Raw genomic sequence first — 20,674 nt, 5'->3', positions numbered from 1 at the left:
AAGCCTCTGAAAAGAGGAAGGACTCAGAGGAACTGATGCTAAACAGCACAAACAATGGACTGGTTCAATTGAGCCCCCTGTTCTTTTAATGTCCCCTGTCCCTTTTAGCTTACTGTTGTAATGCCAAATGGACTCTTACCATGCAGTTGTTGTAGGCTTACAATACTGTCAGATGCTCTGTCTCATCCTCAAGGGGATATGCTTTTATTTATCATATACAGGCTAGTTTCTGGACATGATTTTGAGACTTCATAAAGGCTGTTGGTGTCTTTGTGTCACTGACTCATATTAACACTAGTAGTCAATCACCTCTTACTGTAATGAGGTCATGACCTCTCCATGGCTCTCTTCTCCTGATAAAGACCTGAGTGTGTCTGTGATATGTTAATGACCCAGACATTAATTGTGTCTCCCAGGTATATAAAGGAAAGGTAAAGCTAAAGTAACCGAAAGATCGCTGGTTCGATTCCCTGAGCCGACTAGTTGAAAAATCAGTCGATGTGCCCTTGAGTAGGTCACTTAACCCTAATTGGTCCTGTAAGTCACTTTGGATAAGAGTGTCTGCTAAATGTACATTTTGGTCCAAAAATCGACTGAAATGCTAAGAATCGCCGGTTAACAATTTATTGATGCTCATATTACATTATTTCTGCCTTCCGAAAATACCTAATATTTGGTGACAACAGTGTGGAGCCACATGTAACTGTGTTGACTGTCATTGATCTACAAGTCATTTGCAAGCCGAACAACCCCCAGGCAAAATCAGTAGCCTAGTCAAACTGCGCACGGTGCCCAGCTTCGCGCGCTGACCAACGAGAGGTAGGCAGCCTGTTCCTGACCTTGCACATCTGTGCTCCACCTTCAGCTTGCAAATGCTAAAATGGCTTGTGTGATCTTAAGCTTTATTAGTTGAGTGACAACCTATGTAATTTGCTAGTTTATTGTTATTTATTTGCTGTTTGAAATTGTGTGAAAGTAAACCGGAAACACAACTCTCATCTGGCTGTACCTGCTGAATGGGGCTTACAACAGATTTTATTTTGATTGTTCAGGTTCTCTATCGGCAATAGTTTTTTAAACAATCAGTGTATATTGTCATTTTTAGATATACAGGGTAAAGTTGATAATTTCATAATGAGGACAGCAATCACTTTTGCGAGTTGCAGTTCATGGCCGTAAAGAAAGGAGAAGAGAAACTGATGCTACTGTATTGTGGACGTTAAACACGTCCACACACGCGCACACACACACACACACACACACACACACACATACGTCAGCTCATACAGATCCAGCAGAGGCCCAGCTCATGAGCTCCATCAACAGCAGGTTTTAATTTGGAATGGAAAATATTTATGCAGCAAATGTTAGTGCAGGAAAACAATATCGAATCACATCGATTCGTTCTCTAATCAGAAATGAAAGGTTCAAACTAAAGGCATCATTTCTGCATCGTGTCAGTCCATGTATCTACAAGTGCATTCGGAAAGTATTCAGACCCCTTGACTTTTTCCACATTTTGTTACGTTACAGCCTTATTCTAAAATTGACGAAATTTTGTTTCCCTCATCAACCTACACACAATACACACAATACCCCATAATGACAAAGCAAATGTGTTAAAAATAAGAAACTGAAATATCACATTTACATAAGTATTCAGACCATTTACTCAACACTTTGTTGAAGAACCTTTGGCAGCGATTACAGCCTTGGGTCTTCTTGGGTTTGAAGCTACAAGCTTGGCACACCTGTATTTGGGTAGTTTCTCCCATGCTTCTCTGCAGATACTCTCAAGCTCTGTCAGGTTGGATGGGGAGCGTTGCTGCACAGCTATTTTCAGGTCTCTCCGGAGATGTTAGATCGGGTTCAAGTCCAGGCTCTGGCTGGGCCACTCAAGGACAATCAGAAACTTGTCAAAGCCACTCCTCTGTGGTCTTGGCCATGTGCTAGGGTCATCGTCCTGTTGGAAGGTGAACCTTCACCCCAGTCTGACGTCCTGAGCGCTCTGGAGCAGGTTCTCATCAAGGATCTTTCTGTACTTTGCTCTGTTCATCTTTGCCTCGATCCTGACTAGTCTCCCAGTCGCTGCTGCTGAAAAACATCCCCACAGCATGATGCTGCCACCACCATGCTTCACCGTAGTTTCCTACAGACATGACGCTTGGCATTCAGGCCAAAGAGTTCAATCTTGGTTTCATCAGACCAGAGAATCTTGTTTCTCATGGTTCGAGAGTCCTTTAGGTGCCTTTTGGCAAACTCCAAGCGGGCGGTAATTGAATTTACTGAGGGGCTTCCATCTGGCCACTCTACCATAAAGGTCTGATTTTGGTGGAGTGCTGCAGAGATGGTTGTCCTTCTGGAAAGCTGCACATACCTATTGATTGGTCAACTCCCTCTTGCAAAAATGTACATAATTTGTATCCTTTTGGGTTGTTGCAGTTTAGTGTTTTGGCACTTTGCCTACCGAGAGGGCTGTAAGAGAACTCAATCAGTCACCAAAGATATGGGATAAAAGACAGGAATTCAGTTGCACCATTCCTGTTAGACATTGAAGAGTAGGAATATGAAAATAAATAGTTAAAATGTAAAAGGCAAGAATTTTTAAATGTGCTCAACCAAGCAGTTGATATGTCAGTAAAATGTATGATGGATTAATATTTTTTAAAATTCAAAATACTTGGTGAAAAATATAATTAAATTGTTGTCAACTCATTATATTAGCCAGCATAAATTGGTGTTAAACCACATTTCATGACCCATGGGGTCAATTAATCAATATTCAGACTTAAGGTTGCCTATACAATTATCTATATAATAGTAATTGAAAACTGCACTTAATTTTCTCAAAATGTAGTCTAAATATGTGGAAAACATGGTGGAAGAACCTGGATCATTTGAAATTTAAGAACCATTTTGAGGGACATTGTACACTATACAGTGCCTTGCGAAAGTATTCGGCCCCCTTGAACTTTGCGACCTTTTGCCACATTTCAGGCTTCAAACATAAAGACATAAAACTGTATTTTTTTGTGAAGAATCAACAACAAGTGGGACACAATCATGAAGTGGAACGACATTTATTGGATATTTCAAACTTTTTTAACAAATCAAAAACTGAAAAATTGGGCGTGCAAAATTATTCAGCCCCTTTACTTTCAGTGCAGCAAACTCTCTCCAGAAGTTCAGTGAGGATCTCTGAATGATCCAATGTTGACCTAAATGACCAATGATGATAAATACAATCCACCTGTGTGTAATCAAGTCTCCGTATAAATGCACCTGCACTGTGATAGTCTCAAAGGTCCGTTAAAAGCGCAGAGAGCATCATGAAGAACAAGGAACACAGCAGGCAGGTCCGAGATACTGTTGTGAAGAAGTTTAAAGCCGGATTTGGATACAAAAAGATTTCCCAAGCTTTAAACATCCCAAGGAGCACTGTGCAAGCGATAATATTGAAATGGAAGGAGTATCAGACCACTGCAAATCTACCAAGACCTGGCCGTCCCTCTAAACGTTCAGCTCATACAAGGAGAAGACTGATCAGAGATGCAGCCAAGAGGCCCATGATCACTCTGGATGAACTGCAGAGATCTACAGCTGAGGTGGGAGACTCTGTCCATAGGACAACAATCAGTCGTATATTGCACAAATCTGGCCTTTGTGGAAGAGTGGCAAGAAGAAAGCCATTTCTTAAAGATATCCATAAAAAGTGTTGTTTAAAGTTTGCCACAAGCCACCTGGGAGACACACCAAACATGTGGAAGAAGGTGCTCTGGTCAGATGAAACCAAAATTGAACTTTTTGGCAACAATGCAAAACGTTATGTTTGGTGTAAAAGCAACACAGCTCATCACCCTGAACACACCATCCCCACTGTCAAACATGGTGGTGGCAGCATCATGGTTTGGGCCTGCTTTTCTTCAGCAGGGACAGGGAAGATGGTTAAAATTGATGGGAAGATGGATGGAGCCAAATACAGGACCATTCTGGAAGAAAACCGGATGGAGTCTGCAAAAGACCTGAGACTGGGACGGAGATTTGTCTTCCAACAAGACAATGATCCAAAACATAAAGCAAAATCTACAATGGAATGGTTCAAAAATAAACATATCCAGGTGTTAGAATGGCCAAGTCAAAGTCCAGACCTGAATCCAATCGAGAATCTGTGGAAAGAACTGAAAACTGCTGTTCACAAATGCTCTCCATCCAACCTCACTGAGCTCGAGCTGTTTTGCAAGGAGGAATGGGAAAAAATTTCAGTCTCTCAATGTGCAAAACTGATAGAGACATACCCCAAGCGACTTACAGCTGTAATCGCAGCAAAAGGTGGCGCTACAAAGTATTAACTTAAGGGGGCTGAATAATTTTGCACGCCCAATATTTCAGTTTTTGATTTGTTAAAAAAGTTTGAAATATCCAATAAATGTCGTTCCACTTCATGATTGTGTCCCACTTGTTGTTGATTCTTCACAAAAAAATCAGTTTTATATCTTTATGTTTGAAGCCTGAAATGTGGCAAAAGGTCGCAAAGTTCAAGGGGGCCGAATACTTTCGCAAGGCACTGTAAACCACCTGAAAACGCATTCATTTCAATGTAATTGAATTTTCATGTTTGGACTGACGGAATTACCATAGCATCAGTCCTCATTTAACAATGCTTAACCTACATATAAAAAGCCATTCAAGCAAACCTAAATTAATTTGAGAAATATTGTTTAGATGATTAAAAATGCTATGCAAATTACCATTCTATTATGGCATTAAAGACATAAAGTTGTAAAAAAAAAAATATTGGGAGTTGTTATTTGAGTTATAGGAATGCTTACTTTATCAACAATATGTTTTTCAAGAAGAGAGTTCAAAGGATTAAGATTAGCAATAATGACTATAAAATATTGAGCTATATTGTATGCTCACAAAACTGGGAAATTATCTTATTTTATACTAATACAATTTTTCAGAGAAAGAGATTTTGTTTAACAAGTCAAATGTTTTTTTTTCTTCTCAAAGGTAGGGGTCGATCGATTATTGACAACCCTGAAGATTCTTGGAAATAAAGTAGTCCATTTTTTTGGTAGTATTCGGTCCCATGTTTCTAGCATGAAATTATTACATCAAGCTTGTGACCCTACAAACTTGTTGGATGCATTTGCAGTTTGTTTTGGTTGTTTCAGATTATTTTGTGCCCAATAGAAATGAATGGAAAATAATGTATTGTGTCATTTTGGAGTCACTTTTATTGTAAATAAGAAATAATATGTTTCTAAACACTTCTACATTAATGTGGATTTTACCATGATTACAGATAATCCTGAATGAAATGTGAATAATGATGAGTGAGAAAGTTACAGAGGGTCCAAGATCATACCCCCAAGACATGCTAACCTCTTGGGAGTATGATCTTTGACCCTCTGTAACTCTTACAGATATCTTAGTGATCTTCTGAAATCTATCATGTTCAAACATATCCTTCATGTCAATTATCATTTTTGGAAAGAAAGAATGTCTGTCTTTTTTTGAAAGAAAGAATGTCTGTCTTTTTTGAGGAACAGAAAGAATGTCTGTCTTTTTTTGAGGAACAGAAAGAGAGCTGTAAAATAGAGACTTTCACAAGCTGTTTAACGGACACTATGACTGTACTGTACGGATACAGTTCTGCTGCTCCTCAGATGTTCACAGACGTTAACTGTGACAGAGAACACACTGCAGCCCTCCACTAATTTCTTCATTGACTGTGGGACATGTTATACTTTATTTACTTTTGGAACCAAACTAACCATTAGAGAATGACTTTGTAACCTTTTAAGTACCATTCAACTGGAGGTTGAAAGGGCGAAGGATTGGAACAACAAAAAGCTGTGAGCTGTTAGTCACCAAGGAGAAAGGCATCTGAAATAACTAAAGAAGAAGAAGAAGGGCTCCATACTGTTTGCAGCACTCCGACGGGTGTTACTGTATCAAACCAACATTCTACAGATTTCAACCGGATCCGAACAATCATCTCAGTAGATTTGACTGTTGTTGGGAGAGATGAGAGCCATGTTTTCCCTGTTCCTGTTGATTCAGAGTGTTAGTGGATGGATGCATCCTAAATGCCACGTTTATAACAGTGGGGAATACTTTCCCACCTGGAACTACTGTCCTTTGGCAGAACAGTACACTGCTGCCTGTCGAGATGTCACAGCCATCGAGGAGGATCTGCTTGGACTTCCCTCTAATATCAATACCCTCTGCATATCTATGAAACGTGGGGAAAATAGTTCCATGTCTCTGGGCTTTTTCGCTCGTTTTCAGTATTTGGAGTATCTGTACATTGGAGGCTGTTTTCCTCAAATCCTTCCAGCTGGGAATAGCCAGGGCCTTCAAAATCTGCAACATATGCACATTAATGGATTGGTCACTGGGTGCTGTGATTGTCATATTGGGCCTAACACATTCAGAGATCTAGTAAAGCTAAGTAATTTGACCATATATGGTTATAGGCTATCAGCAATGGCACCAGATGTTTTCCATTGCCTACCTCAATTACAAAGTGTCTATATTCATGAACCCTGTGTAGAGAATTTGTCAGAAATACTATGCAGAATAGTTAATATAATTTCACTTACAAAGTTAAATGTACATGCACCAAATATACGATCGTTAAACCAATCAAACTGCTCCATCTTAAAAGCTACCGAAAGCAATCTAACAAGCGTCAATTTAGATTTCGGTCAAATAAACCATATAGAGGAAGGTGCACTGGCCTGTCTCCAGAACCTGACACATTTTTCTGGGGGCCTAAACCAGGATGTCCTACTGCGCCTTCCCCTGTCTGGCATTAAGCAAATCCAGGTCTTGTATTCCTATGGTAGCAATAGCATTGATTTTGAAAGTATCTGTAATGTAGTGTTTTTGCTTTCCATCAAGGAAATACATTTTGCCAATGTCAATACAAGCAGCCTCTCCATGTCCAGTGTTGAATTGTGCATTGGGCTGGAATATATGGGCTTTGATGGACCCGGAGCCTTCCATTCTTCTCCCCATTTGAAATTGAATTTTATTTCCAGTCTCAAAAACCTTAAAATGTTATATGTATCTGGCCAGGCAGAAAACAGTCTTGACCTCTGCTCATTCCGAAAACAACCAATCACATGGTTAACAGAACTCACTTTCATGTCGAGCAATGTACAAACGCTTTTTGCAAAACGGTTCAGCTGTCTTGAGAACCTGCGGTCTCTAGATTTGTCATGTAGTTTCATTTCAAACATTGAAGACTTTGCTTTCTTCGGATTGGCAAATCTGGAGTCCTTAGACATGACACAAAATAGTATAACCCAGTTATATGCAAACACGTTTATTGGTTTACATAGTTTGACATTGTTAGACCTCAGGGAAAATCCACAGATCTACAATATTGAAGCAATGTCTTTCGCACAACTTACGTGTCTAAGACAAGTGTTTCTGGGGTACTTGAACTATCCACCAGGAGAACCCGTGATAAAGCTGAATCTGACACTTGTATTCGGTGACGTTCTGAGTCACCTGACTCATCTGCACATTAGTTCAGGTATGAGGCCAATGCAGTTGATTATTGGCAGTAACATCACATCTAAACAGAACCTGAGTCTCCAACTCAAAGGCCAGACAGTGTCATTTGAAGACTGTGACAGACCCTTCTTTCAGTCTGTAACCCATCTTCATGCTGATGCTGAAGAATTCCTTTGTGGATCTGAATTCATGGGAAAGTACTTCAGGTCTGTGGAGACATTTGTGTACAGATCAAAGCTTTCAGCTAAAAGTGTGGACTTAACATCAATGAATCAGCTCATTCACCTGAGGAAACTGACTCTAGTACAGGTGGATCTTTTAATACAGCGTTCTGCCGACATCATTTTTCACAACCTGACCAAACTGGAGGTTCTGAAACTTTCAAACTGCAGGATTGACTCTTTGGAGGGGGGTTTAACTAAATACTTTAAATCCTTGAAAACCTTATATTTGCGTATCGAGAACGTTTATCATGTAATCTACAGCTTTACTGAACCTCTCTCTAGCCTAAAGTATTTGATACTTGATACATTACAGATTTTTTGCAGTTGTGACAATGCTTGGCTCATTGCATGGGCAAAGAGGTACAGGCCGGTTGAAGTGATCATGCTTAATCATGAAGTTATGTATAATTTAGAGGAGTTGATATGCTTGTCAGACAATGGACTAGACACACCTAACTTTGTCAAGTACACAGAAGCCAACTGCACAACAGAGGTGGGCTTTGTGCTCTTTGCTGCGACTGGCCTGGGAGTCATCTTCTTCATGCTGGTGGTGCTGGTCCATAATCTGGCCGGTCCTTACCTCCTCCCCCTCTACTACATCACCCTTGGCTGGCTGTCGGAGGCGATGCGATCAAACACCAGGGGGCGCTACCACTACGATGCGTTTGTCTCCTACAGTGGGAAGGACGAGCGCTGGGTGGTGGAGGAGCTACTACCCAACCTGGAGAAGAGGGGTCCCCCTTTCCTGCACCTCTGTCTGCACAGCAGGGACTTCCAGCTGGGGAAGGACATTGTGGAGAACATCACAGACAGCCTCTACCGGAGCCGTCGCACACTCTGCCTGGTCAGTCGCCACTACCTGCACAGTAACTGGTGCTCCCTGGAGATGAAGCTGGCCACCTCCAGACTGCAGGTGGAACAAAGGGACATCCTCCTCCTGGTCTTCCTGGAGAAGATCCCCCCTCGCCGGCTGTCTGCTCACCACAGGCTGGCTCGCCTGGTCAAGACCAGGACCTATCTGGACTGGCCCCAGGACCCCCATCAGCACCAGGCATTCTGGAACAGACTGTGGGCTAAACTGAAACCTCCAACTGAAGCCTGAGATCAGAGGTTTATGTAGAACCTTGTGTTAATGCTGAGACAAATAATGTTAGCAGATTTGTTGAGGTATTGCATTTGCAGTTAAAAGTCCTCAGTACTAAGAGCCTCCCGAGTGGCGCAGCGCTTGCTTGAGGCGTCACTACGGACCCGGGTTCAATCCCAGGCTGTGTCACAGCCTGCCATGACCGGGAGACCCATGAGGTGGCGCACAATTGGCCCAGCGTCGTCCAGGTTAGGGGAGGGTTTGGCCGTCCGGGATTTACTTGTCCCATCTCGCTCTAGTGACTCCTTGTGGTGGGCAGAGCACCTGCAAGCTGACTCCTTGGGGCGGGCAGCTGGTGACCTGCACGTCGGTCGCCAGCTAGACTGTGTTTCCTTCCTCCGCGTCAAAAAGCAGTGCGGCTTCGCAAGATCGTGTTTTGGAGGACGCATGGCTCTCGACCTTTGCCTCTCCCGAGTCCGTAGGGGAGTTGCAGCTTTGGGACAAGACTACCAATTGGGGAGAAAAAGTTTTTAAACACGATTTAATAATCCTCGGTACAAAACGCCTACCGGTATTTGAGGTTTGTTTAGACAATTCTGATTCCTTAAATTAAATAAGCCTGTTTTATTTTTTCTCTCCAAATTCAACACCTTATCACTAACACATATGTTTGTTTGTGTCTTTGTTGCTTAGAGGACCTGAAAAAGGCTCTATCACTGGTTTTATACTATTTGTGTTGTATATCAGGGTAAAACCAATGTAGCCATCTGCTGTATGCTGCTTTGAATGACAATGCATGAATGACCATGAACCATTTATTTTAATTTCAACATAGATCAGAGGTTTGTCCATACATTTAGTTGCTAGTTGTTTAACAAATGTTTTGCCTGTATATGGTCTGCTACATATGTCATTTAACAATTCTTAACTCATGGGTGTGGGGAGGTGACTCCCTTTCTGGACAATTGTTATTTCTGCGCTATATTTGTGAGTTGGCGGGAACCTTGTTTTATTGATTTATTTGATTATTGATAACTGGTAACATTTAAGTACTTTACCGTGATTGTTTTCAATTAAAATGGTCAAAAAGAAACAAAAATTGTGTTTTAGCAAATAGCAATTTCTCAAGCAAGAATTAGTGATGTCGCCAAGCATGCAAAATTCCATCCCACCAAAACAGGCTGAAATTTCAGGCAATCTTTTCAAACAGCTCTTACACTAAAAGGGCATTATCATGGAACAGGGAAAGCCAGGGAGATAAGACTGGAAAGCTGTTCATGTCGGCGCTGCCTAGGTGGGTGGGTAGATTTACAGAGGGGAGGGCGCGGCAGACGAATCTCAGGATTTCTGCTACGTTTTCCGCCACACAATTTACATCCGTCGTACTGTACATTCCTATAGAGTCGACCAGATACCTGTCAGTGAGTACAGTATGATATCGACCCAGAGTGGAGTCTGTCGTGGAGCCAGATTTTTTTCATTAAGGTAACGCAAAGTAACATAAATAGGAATATAACGTGTTACTTAAATGTAATGATTACTATGTACTTTTTCAAGTAACAAATCCCAACACTCGTGGTCACTATCGGGCATAGCCACAGTCATAAAATCTGATTTTGAACCTAACCTTAACCACACTGCTAACTTTATGCCCAACCTTAAACACGTTTTACTATATAGCCAATTTGGACTTTTAACGGAAACCGCTTAGCTGGGCCTCCAGGAGAAGATTCATCCCTATAAACGTCAACCTGCATAAAGGCATATGCTACAGGGCTCTGGAGAAGACTACAGTAGCAGATAATGGTAACATACTTGAAGTGAAATCCCAAATTCAAGGACATTAGGAAATGGCGGCACTCCAAAATTGTCAAGAAGACTTAGTGGCGGGAGGACACATTGCTCTGTCTCCTCCCTTTCCACATGAGGTGTGCGTTTGTGTGTATGGGTATGTGCGTGTAGCATTATAGCTGTGATGTTCATTGCTAAGATCATTTCCAAGAACTTCCTCTATTTACAGACGCCTGATGAGCTTTCCTGTAACCCATATTTATACCAAATAAGTCATTTAAAAAAGTTCAATGTAAGTGTGTTCTGTATTGAAAATAAGATATCTGAACAACTCTCCTACTTGCCTATACTAGTACAAAAAAAATACACTTTGTCATACATGATCTCAAAAGGTAGCCTGAACATGTGTGAAACATGGAGGAAAAACCTGCGTCATTAGAAATGTAACAACTATTTTGGGGACGTTGCGCGATACAGCACCGATTTGGTCACAAAATTACCATGATTTGTTCAAATTTGACATCTGTCCTTATTAACATATAAACATATCTACTGTATAAAAGCAATTCAAGCAGATCTAAATTAATGTATATAATATTCTTGTAAAAATGATATGCAAATTACTATTCTAATATGACATTGCTAGTAATTTCCCAAAATAACATCTAGTTGTAAAAATAAAAAAAACAGCTAGATGTTATTATTTGAGTCGTTCGTACTTGGATTTTAAAGTGACATATTTTTTTCAAGAAGAGACGGTTAAATGGTTAAGACTGGTTTGTATTACCTACAGCCCATTTCCTGTGAGAGGGAGCTGGAGCCCAGTGCCTTTTACAGTAGGTAGTGTACAGTGCCTTTTACAGGAGGTAGTAGGTACTGTACAGTACCTTTTTTACAGGAGGTAATAGGTAGTGTACAGTGCCTTTTACAGGAGGTAATAGGTACTGTACTGTGCCTTTTACAGGAGGTAGTAGGTAGTGCACAGTGCCTTTTACAGGAGGTAGTAGGTACTCTACAGTACTGTTAAGACTAACAGAGAGAGGCAGTAAGCATGCTGCACTTACACTACTAAGTATCTATTATTGCTCTTTAGGGGTTAGGCCCAGGTTCTTCTCTATAACTTTATTTAAGCAATAAGACATGAAGTGGTGTGTATGGCCAATATACCATGGCTAAGGGCTGTTCATAAGCACGACACATCACGTCATACCCGTGGTATACGGTCTGATATACTACGGCTGTCAGCGAATCAGCATTCAGGGCTCGAACCACCCAGTTTATAAAATGCTATATGAGTGGATTGATTGATCAACGTATTTGTAAATCATGTTTTATCAGCTGATCCATTGACTGATTTCCCCCTCATTGTCCCCCTGTCCTTCAGCATCACCTCCTACCAGACCTTGCCCCGCAACATGCCCAGCCACCGTGCCCAGATCGTTCCCCGCTACCCCGAGGGCTACCGTACCCTCCCCAGGAACATGCTGTCCCGACCCGAGAGCATCTGCAGCGTGGCCGGCTCCATCTACGACCGTGCCCTGGCTCCCACATCCAACGCAGGTGATGGGTCTTAAACTTTACTGTTGTACTTGGCTGTGCCCCATTCTCTATGTAGTGCACTACTTTTGACCAGGGACTATAGGGGATAAGGTGCCGTTTGGGACGCAGTTGAAGACTTTGCTGTTATACTTTCTTGCACTCGCACTTCTTTTCTTTCTGGCACTGATTTTGCAGATTGTGGCTGTCTTGAGGTTGTACGGTTTCACTTGTAATGACTGTGATATATTGTGTTGATATATATTTGTTTTAACCTAGTTAAAGTCTGTGTGGATAAGAGCCTCTGCAAAATGATTCAAATGTAAAACTGTAAATGCAGACAAGAGGCGCTCCATGAGGGACGACACCATGTGGCAGCTGTATGAGTGGCAGCAGAGGCAGGCCTTCTCCAGGCAGGGCCCACCACCACCAGGCAACTACGGGACCCTGCCCAGCCCCAAGACCATGGGGAACATCTCTGAGCACCAGGGGGTGGCCCCCTCCATCCCCACATCCCCCTCCCATGGATCCCTGGCCCTCTACCACACCTTCTCCCCCCCGGGCCAGCACCGCAGAGACAACCCACCAGGGTCGACCAGGTCCGAGGTGTCCTCACCCATCTTCAGAGGGGACCAGACTATGACTATAGACTGCAGGCACAGGACTCACCTCACCAAGGTAACGGACAAGGAATGGACCACAATCATCTAAGCCAGTCTTACACATCAAAATAATCACCAGGGGTTTCAAGCATACAGAAATGACTGGAATTGCTCTGCATTGAGCAGTAGTTATTTTATTTATTAATAGAGCATTAATTTGAGTTGTCGGCCAGTTGAAATCAGTACATGTAACAGAGCATCCTGTCTCTCTCTCTCACACAGTATAACTACCCACCTGACCGCCGGTCCATGCCAGCAGGCATCCCAGTGCAGACCATTACCCCACAGTCACTCCAGGGCAAGACGGTGAGTCACGTATCTCTCTCTGACCTCCTTCACCTCTTCTCTGCTTTCTTGTTCTCCTCTCTACTGTCCTCTTTTCTCTCAACAACAATGCATTGTGAGTGATAGTTATGCTATTGGTATGATTTCAATGGGACGCAATTACAAATCTGTTTTTGTGGCAGGAATAAAAACAAGCACACAAGCTATCGTGTATTACTGTCGTTCTGTCATGCTACAATGGATAGCCTGTATGTGTACTGTATTTCTGTCAGAGTGTGTGCCTCGTTACATTCTCTGCTGTCTTTTATTGCAAGCATTTGTTATTTCTGTCAGTAGCAGACACAATTTGATTAAAATAATGGCATTGTCTTGGTGATGATACGGAAAGAGAGAGAGATAGTGGCACCAACGAAATTGCCTTTGGCTGTGTCCTCTCAAATTGAGTAGACTAGAATCAGCCAGAGAGATTGATATTCTCCACAGTTCATTTTGTAACTCTCTGAATATTATTGTGATTGTGCAACTCCAGTGGAATGCGCACAGAGCGGCGGCTTCAGAATGCAGTTGATGAGAAATATTTGTAATAAGTGATTTGAAATGATCGCTTTTACTGTTACTGAATATATTCTCTCACTTTTCATCTCCATTTGATGGAAAGTTACTCCGTTTGGAGTCAGGAGACCGAGGGAGTTTATTTCAGACAGATTCTCTAAAGGTGTAAGTCCTATAGCCCAGCCCCAGCACAGGCCAAGACCCAAAACCAGTGTTTCCAAAGGCATCTTGTGCCTAAAGACTTGTCAGAGTCCTGGTTAGAAACATAGGTTAGGGCAGGGATTACAAAAGCTATCGCTAATTTTCCTCAATTTAAAACCATCGCCAAATGGAAAATCAAGAGAGGTTTGGTTAATGTATTTGTTCATTGATCGACCGCTGGATGAATTGACTGTCTCGTTATCTCCTCTGTGTCTATGCTGCGTTGTGCAGCCAGAGGAGCTGACCCTGCTGCTAATAAAGCTGCGTCGGCAGCAGGCTGAGCTCAACAGCATCCGGGAGCACACTGTGGCTCAGCTAATGATCCTTAGCATGGAGGGGCCCAACGCCAAGGTTAGCACCAGGAGGGTGCACATACACAGCATGTCATTGGTCACCTCCAGGAGTGGTGTGTGTGTGTGTGGGTGGTTGGGTGTTGATGTGTCATCTCCATGCAGCTCAAGGCTCTATGAGCAGGCCATGCATTCCAGTGAATGCATATTATGTGTTTGCTCCAACCTGTGTGGTTCAGTGGTGGTATGGTTGAGTTTTGGTTCAGTTTTGAACTCCTTTCAACCCTTTGGTGTGCTGTGTTCATCTGGCCTTGATTTCATATTTTGATCTGTTGACATGCAGAGGACAGCATGGTATGAGTATCATGTGATTGCCTTCTTGTTGTCTGCTGTGGTTTCCCAATACCTTTACGAGGAAAGTGTTGGTAAGTAGTTGCAATGGGTTTTGCATGGTTTGGTTTAGTTCAGTAATCAACAGTAAATGGCTGTGGTGGTTCATGCTTCGGATTAATGCCAAAGCCACAGTAGCGACTTCCTCTTTCATCTCCATCTTTCACTATCAGCTTGTACCAGTTCTACTTCTATTTCCTACTGTTTGCCTTACTCAATCTCCCTCTCCCTTCTCTCTTTCTCTCCTGTCTGACTCTTCTCTCTTCCCTCTTTCTCTACTGCCTTCTGATGTTAGAGTGAGGTTCTGTCTCATCACCTTCAGAGGAACCTCATGTATCTGGACAGCCAGGTGAGGAGTACTGCTATATCTTTGGTTGCTCTCAGTCTCTGTCTCTGTCTCTCTCTCTCTCTCTCTCTCTCTCTCTCTCTCTCTCTGTGTGTGTCTCCCTCTCTCTCTCTCTGTGTCTCCCTCTCTCTATCTCTCTGTCTCTCTCTGTGTGTGTGTCTCTCAGGGTTAGGCACTCCTCAGGGTTGGTCATACACCCAGCTGCTCTCACTCTGCCCAGGGTTATCAGTGACTCAAATGCCAGGGCCGCGCTCCTTTTTGTCTTTTCTATACGTTCTCTCTCCTTCTTCATTCATTTTCTCTCCGGCCCTCCTGAAGCATATACCGTTCACTGCAGAATAGGAGCTGCGCAAACCTGCATTCCCACAGGAGGACATATTGTCTAGCTCAGTACAAGAAAAGTAAAAAATACTTTAAAAATGTTTTTTTAAATGCCTTTCTTGGCATGGTAATGCTGCCCTAAACTAATAAGATTACTCGTGTGTTTTTGTGCTGTATAGTTCGTACAGTCCCCGGAGAACAGTTTTTATAGAAAAAAATGAATGTAAGTCAAGCTTGAGAAAGCCCGAGAGCAAACTTCAACTTTTGATGATGAGTTAGTCATGTCATTATCATAATGTAATTAAGACTATAGAAACAACCTCTGGGGTTTCAGGTAAAGTGGCTAGGACGAGCGACTGACGTTCTGACTAGCGCTCACTCAGGCATAGATAATCAGGGCAGACGTCTAAAGGTGCCGTTTGTTTTTCCGATCGGGCCCTTTGGTTTAGAACGGGTAAATAATTGAGTTCCTGTTTCTGAAAAGGTCATGTGTAGCAGGAGAAACCACTCTACCATGTGCACACGAGGGACCTCACTTAGTGACTTAACGGAGTCTGATTGTGACCCCTCTAACCAAATATGAAGTGATTTGATCTGCCATTTCAAAGGCTTTCACCTCTAATGGCAGGCAATTTCACAGCGGGTTATGAATGAACTTTAACTCGCCGACCCTGCTCTCCCCCCCTGGTCCATAGGCTCTGATGCATGCAATTGTTTTGCTGTTTTGTTGGTAGTTTTTGGTCGGGATGATATTAAGAAAATCAGGACCGTTTTGTCTCTCCTCCGTCTGCAGAGAGGGACTGGCAATAGTGTCTTTGGACCCAACTGTAGCCTCCTTGTATGTACTGTAAACATACTAGGACTTCTCCCAAGAGTTCTGGGCCTTTATGGTACAGGTGGTGGCTATAACCCCAGGGTTGTTGGCTCAAGGCCCCCCGTCTCCCTCAATCACTAGTACCTTATAACAACAATGTGTTCTTTATTTCGATGGATCCTTTCTAGGCTCTGCCGTTGTGTTCGCTAACTAACACCTATATTATGCTGTTGTGTGTTGTTGCTCCCTTCCACCCTGCCTAACGTCGATCTCCACTAGACGAAGGACAATGAGCCGTTAATCTTCACGATTCACACTATGATTGAGAACTCTGCACCACGGCCTCAACTGTACCAGCAAGTAAGGTCTTATTGGCAAACCAATGACTCTTGTCCTGCACTCCTCTCCTCCCTTCATCATCGATCTCTCCTGTTTTTGTTCACATTGGATGCAGTCAGGCAGTCAGTTCCCCCTCTTCCTGGTGTCATGATCCCAACATTGTTTGACATGTACCTTCATGTGTTGTTTTGACTACAGCACATCCTCTCCATTCATTTGTGCTTTATTCATCAGTCCGAGGTTGGGTTATGGTGGATGTTAATTAGCCATGCCCATCCTACCTCATTGTAACTTGATGGTATTGTTGCTGCTGGGAATTACGGTGGCTGCTACCTTAGAGCCATACCCCCCCATCTTCCTGCAATACCAATGCTGTTGATGATGGATCTTATGTTGGCTCTGCGCTGTACGATCACAGTCAAATCAGCACCTCTCTTCTCTGTGCTTTGTAATGTTGTGTTCAGTTTGTCTACATGGGTTTGATACGAGCTCAATGGATAACCTGTTGTTTAAGTAGCCTAGTGGTTAGAGCGTTGGGCCAGTAACCGAAAGGTTGCTGGATCGAATCCCCGAGCTGATAGGGTAAAAAAATCTGTCGTTCTGCTCCTGAACAAGGCAGTTAACCTACTGTTCCCCGGTAGGCCGTCATTGTAAATAATAATTTGTTCTTAACTGACTTGCCTAGTTAAATAAAGGTTAAATAAAAAGTTAATAAAATACCATGACTTCCTTTTTTGTGTGGTGGCCCAATAGTGTAACAGTGAATGAAAGAGTGCAGGGGTATTTTATTTGTAGCTGGGTAAATTGTCCTAGAGGGTGTACTGTGTGGGGTCCATAGTCTGGCCTTTCCACTGTGCTAAATTATCATTTTATTACAGGCTTCTACAGGTATGACTTCAGCCCTGCTCTCTTAAACCTCCCCCTCTTTAGCCGTCCTGGGGTTGAAAATCATCTGCTTGCTCCTTAACTGAAGTAGTCAGGAGTGTGAGGATGGCTGGTTTTCCCTAGCTGTGTGTGTGTGCGCAGTGTGTGTGTGTGTGTGTGACTGTGTGCGTTAATGTGTGTGCCTCCGTAAGGGCCAGATTTAGCCCAGGTCTTTTAGAGGTTTTCATTAGTCAAGCTCCAGCCATGACAGAGTGTACCGGGGGACAGTAATGAAGAGTGCACAGAGGGGACGGTAATTAGTGTGGCACAGGGCAGAGCTGCCAGCACAGAGGACTATACACCAAGCCTAGCCAACCACTACAGCAGCCCTCTAGCCTCTCTTAAGGGTGTGTGTGTGTGTGTGTGTGTGTGTGTTAGAACATCCTCCTCTAGTCTCTGGTGACCTCCTGATGCCAGCTTCCTGTCCTCCATAGCTTCTTCACACCCCTGGAGCCTCCATCAGTAGGACTGTTATCAGTGATGCTACTGAAGTGGAAAACACAGTCTGATTTCCCAGCAGAGGGGACTGACACTCCTTATTGTGAAATGGACATTTGGGCTGAGAAGTTGTATCCAAAGTGTTGTTAAGTCATAAGTCATGTGAAGACAAGGTCAATGAAATTGCATGGAGAGCTCCATTTCACCCTCCCTCCCTCTCTTCTCTCTCTGGGCTTTGTTGACCCTGTGGACAACTCTTGTAAGGACACAGATATTTACCATGAAAACCACATCACAAATGAATAACCAGACCATGGGTGCATCTTAATACTCCTTGTGTCATCTCCTTCATCTGCACTGATCGGAAGACACGGGACGGCTGTCATCAGTATGGTGGATACCTAATAGAAATGTGCTTTTACCTGTCCAGTTCTTTAACCTGTCTAGGACTGGCTCGCCAACAGCCAATGAAATTGCAGGGCGCCAAATACAAAATCAACAGAAATCTCATAAATCAAATTTCTCAAACATAGAAGTATTAGGCACCCTTTTAAAGATAACATTCTCGTTATTCCAGCCACAGTGTCTGATGTCAAAAATACTTTACAGAGAAAGCACCACAAATGATTATGTTAGGTCACCACCAACTCACAGAAAATCCCAGCCATTTTTCCAGCCAAAGAGAGGAGTCACAAAAAGCACAAATAGAGATAAAATGAATCACTAACCTTTGATGATCTTCATCAGATGACACTCAAAGGACTTTATGTTATACAATACATGTATGTTTTGTTCGGTAAAGTTCATATTTATATCCAAAAATCTTATTTTACATTGGCGTGTTATGTTCAGTAGTTTCAAAACATGAAGTGATATTGCAGAGAGCCACATGAATTCACAGAAATACTCATTATAAATGTTGATGAAAATTCAAGTGTTATGCATGGAACTTTAGATACACTTCTCCTTAATGCAACCGCTGTGTCAGATTTCAAAAAAACTTTACGGGAAAAGCATCATCTGAGAACGGCGCTCAGAGCCCAAACCAGCCAAAATAAATATCCGCCATGTTTCGCAGTCAACATTAGTCAGAAATAGCATCATAAATATGAATTTACCTTTGATGATCTTCATCAGAATGCACTCCCAGGAATCACAGTTCCACAATAAATGCTTGTTTTGTTCGATAATGTCCATCATTTATGTCCAATGGCTTCTTTTATTAGGGCGTTTGGTAAACAAATCCAAAATCACGTTCAGGTCCAGTCGGACGAAAAGTTCAAAAAGTTATATTACAGTTTGAAGAAACTTGTCAAACTAAGTATAGAATCAATCTTTAGGATGTTTTTATCATAAATGTTCAATAATGTTCCAACCGGAGAATTCCATTGTCTGTAGAAAAGCAATGGAACGAGAGAGATACCCCTCATGTGAACTGCGCGTGACTGAGAACGAGGCTGCAGGCAGACCCCTTAGTCAAACAGCTCCCATCGGGCCCCCCTTCACAGTAGAAGCCTGAAACAACGTTCTAAAGACGGTTGACATCTAGTGGAAGCATTAGGAAGTGCAAAATAACCCATATCCAACTGTGTATTCGATAGGGGTGAGTTCAGAAACTACAAACCTCAGATTTCCCACTTCCTGTTTGGATTTTTTGCCTGCCATATGAGTACTGTTATACTCACAGACATCATTCAAACAGTTTTAGAAACTTCAGAGTGTTTTCTATCCAATACTAATAATATGCATATATTAGCATCTGGGACTGAGTAAGAGGCAGTTCACTCTGGGCACGCTACTCATCCAAAAGTGAAAATGCTGCCCCCTATCCCAAAGAAGTTTTAACAAGGAGACAAGTAGACTATTGAGAAACACCCCATGTCATGGGTCTGTATTACAGGTTGTTTTGCCGTCCCCTGTCTGTGGCTGTCTTCCCACAGGCAGCCCAATTGTGATCTTTTTTCCACTAATTGGTCTTTTGACCAATCACATCAGATCTTTTCAAATCAGATCTTTTTCAGAGCAGATCTGATTGGTCAGAAGACCATTTAGTGAAAAGAAGATCACAATTGGGCTGCATGTGTAAACAAGGCATGTGTGTCTCTAAGGCTGTCTGGTGTTTCAGATCAGCCCCGAGGACTACAAAGACAACTCCTACAGCCACCAGAGGCCAGAGGACATCGACATAGACGTAAGACCAAGTCCTTTTATTATTGTTTTGTCAAGGTAGAGGGCAAAGCATTAATTTCCCTTTGCACCTATCCTCTAGTCTGGACACACAGCAGTTGGCTTCCTAGACATAGATTGAAAGATTCAATTAATAGAATACCACACTGGTGTGTGTGTGTGTGTGTGTGTGTGTGTGTGTGTGTTTCAGACTAAGCTGAGCAGACTGTGTGAGCAGGACCAAGTGGTGAGAACACAGGAGGAGAAACTACAGCAACTACACAGAGAGAAGGTAACTACTGTACACAGACTTTCAACTGACAACTTGCTTCACAAACACACACACTGGGCTGTCTGAGGCTGGAGTAGACCTTTATCATACAGAGGGAGAGAAGGAGAGAGAGTGTGCCGAAACTGAAGGAGATACAGTGCCTTCAGAATGTATTCACATCCCTTGACATTTTCCACATTTTGTTACAGCCTGAATTTACTATTGATTAACTTGAGATTTTTTGGTCACTGGTCTACACACAATACCCCGTAATTTCAAAGCAGGATTACGTTTTTAGACATTTTTACAAATTAATCAAAAATGAAAAGCTGAAATGTCTTGAGTCAATAAGTATTCAGCCCATGTGTTATGGCAAGCCTAAATAAGTTCAGGAGTAAACATCTGCTTAATAAGTCACATAATAAGACGCATGGACTCAATAATAGTGTGCAAAAATAGTGTTTAACATTATTTTTTTTAATGACTACCTCATCTCTGTACCACACA

General features: G+C 42.5%; 2 protein-coding genes across 15 annotated transcripts in view; both read left to right on the top strand.

The window, feature by feature from the left end:
- Positions 1-20,674, top strand: part of LOC110490288 (pleckstrin homology domain-containing family A member 5) — a 178,874-nt gene that overhangs the window by 147,364 nt on the left and 10,836 nt on the right. For 7 of the 14 annotated variants that reach the window (XR_005036126.1, XM_036944584.1, XM_036944586.1 and 4 more), the window contains 8 exons: positions 12,017-12,192; positions 12,509-12,846; positions 13,053-13,136; positions 14,100-14,219; positions 14,844-14,897; positions 16,309-16,389; positions 19,856-19,921; positions 20,108-20,188. Coding sequence is in view for 13 of the 14 variants with exons in the window: in XM_036944584.1 (XP_036800479.1) it covers positions 12,017-12,192; positions 12,509-12,846; positions 13,053-13,136; positions 14,100-14,219; positions 14,844-14,897; positions 16,309-16,389; positions 19,856-19,921; positions 20,108-20,188 (1,000 nt within the window). In the remaining variant the exon portion in view is untranslated. The remainder of the gene's footprint in view (positions 1-12,016; positions 12,193-12,508; positions 12,847-13,052; positions 13,137-14,099; positions 14,220-14,843; positions 14,898-16,308; positions 16,390-19,855; positions 19,922-20,107; positions 20,189-20,674) is intronic. The other 7 variants (XM_036944590.1, XM_036944582.1, XM_036944591.1 and 4 more) reach the window with 4 other exon arrangements.
- Positions 5,410-8,974, top strand: LOC110490289 (toll-like receptor 13). The gene has a single exon (XM_021563591.2). The coding sequence runs from the start codon at positions 6,034-6,036 to the stop codon at positions 8,857-8,859; it is 2,826 nt and encodes a 941-aa protein (XP_021419266.2). The 5' UTR covers positions 5,410-6,033; the 3' UTR covers positions 8,860-8,974.

Source organism: Oncorhynchus mykiss, chromosome 15, assembly GCF_013265735.2.
Source record: "Oncorhynchus mykiss isolate Arlee chromosome 15, USDA_OmykA_1.1, whole genome shotgun sequence".
Lineage (NCBI taxonomy): Eukaryota > Metazoa > Chordata > Actinopteri > Salmoniformes > Salmonidae > Oncorhynchus > Oncorhynchus mykiss.
The sequence above is the reverse complement of the archived record's forward strand: the minus strand, read 5'-3'. Positions and strand labels throughout refer to the sequence as shown.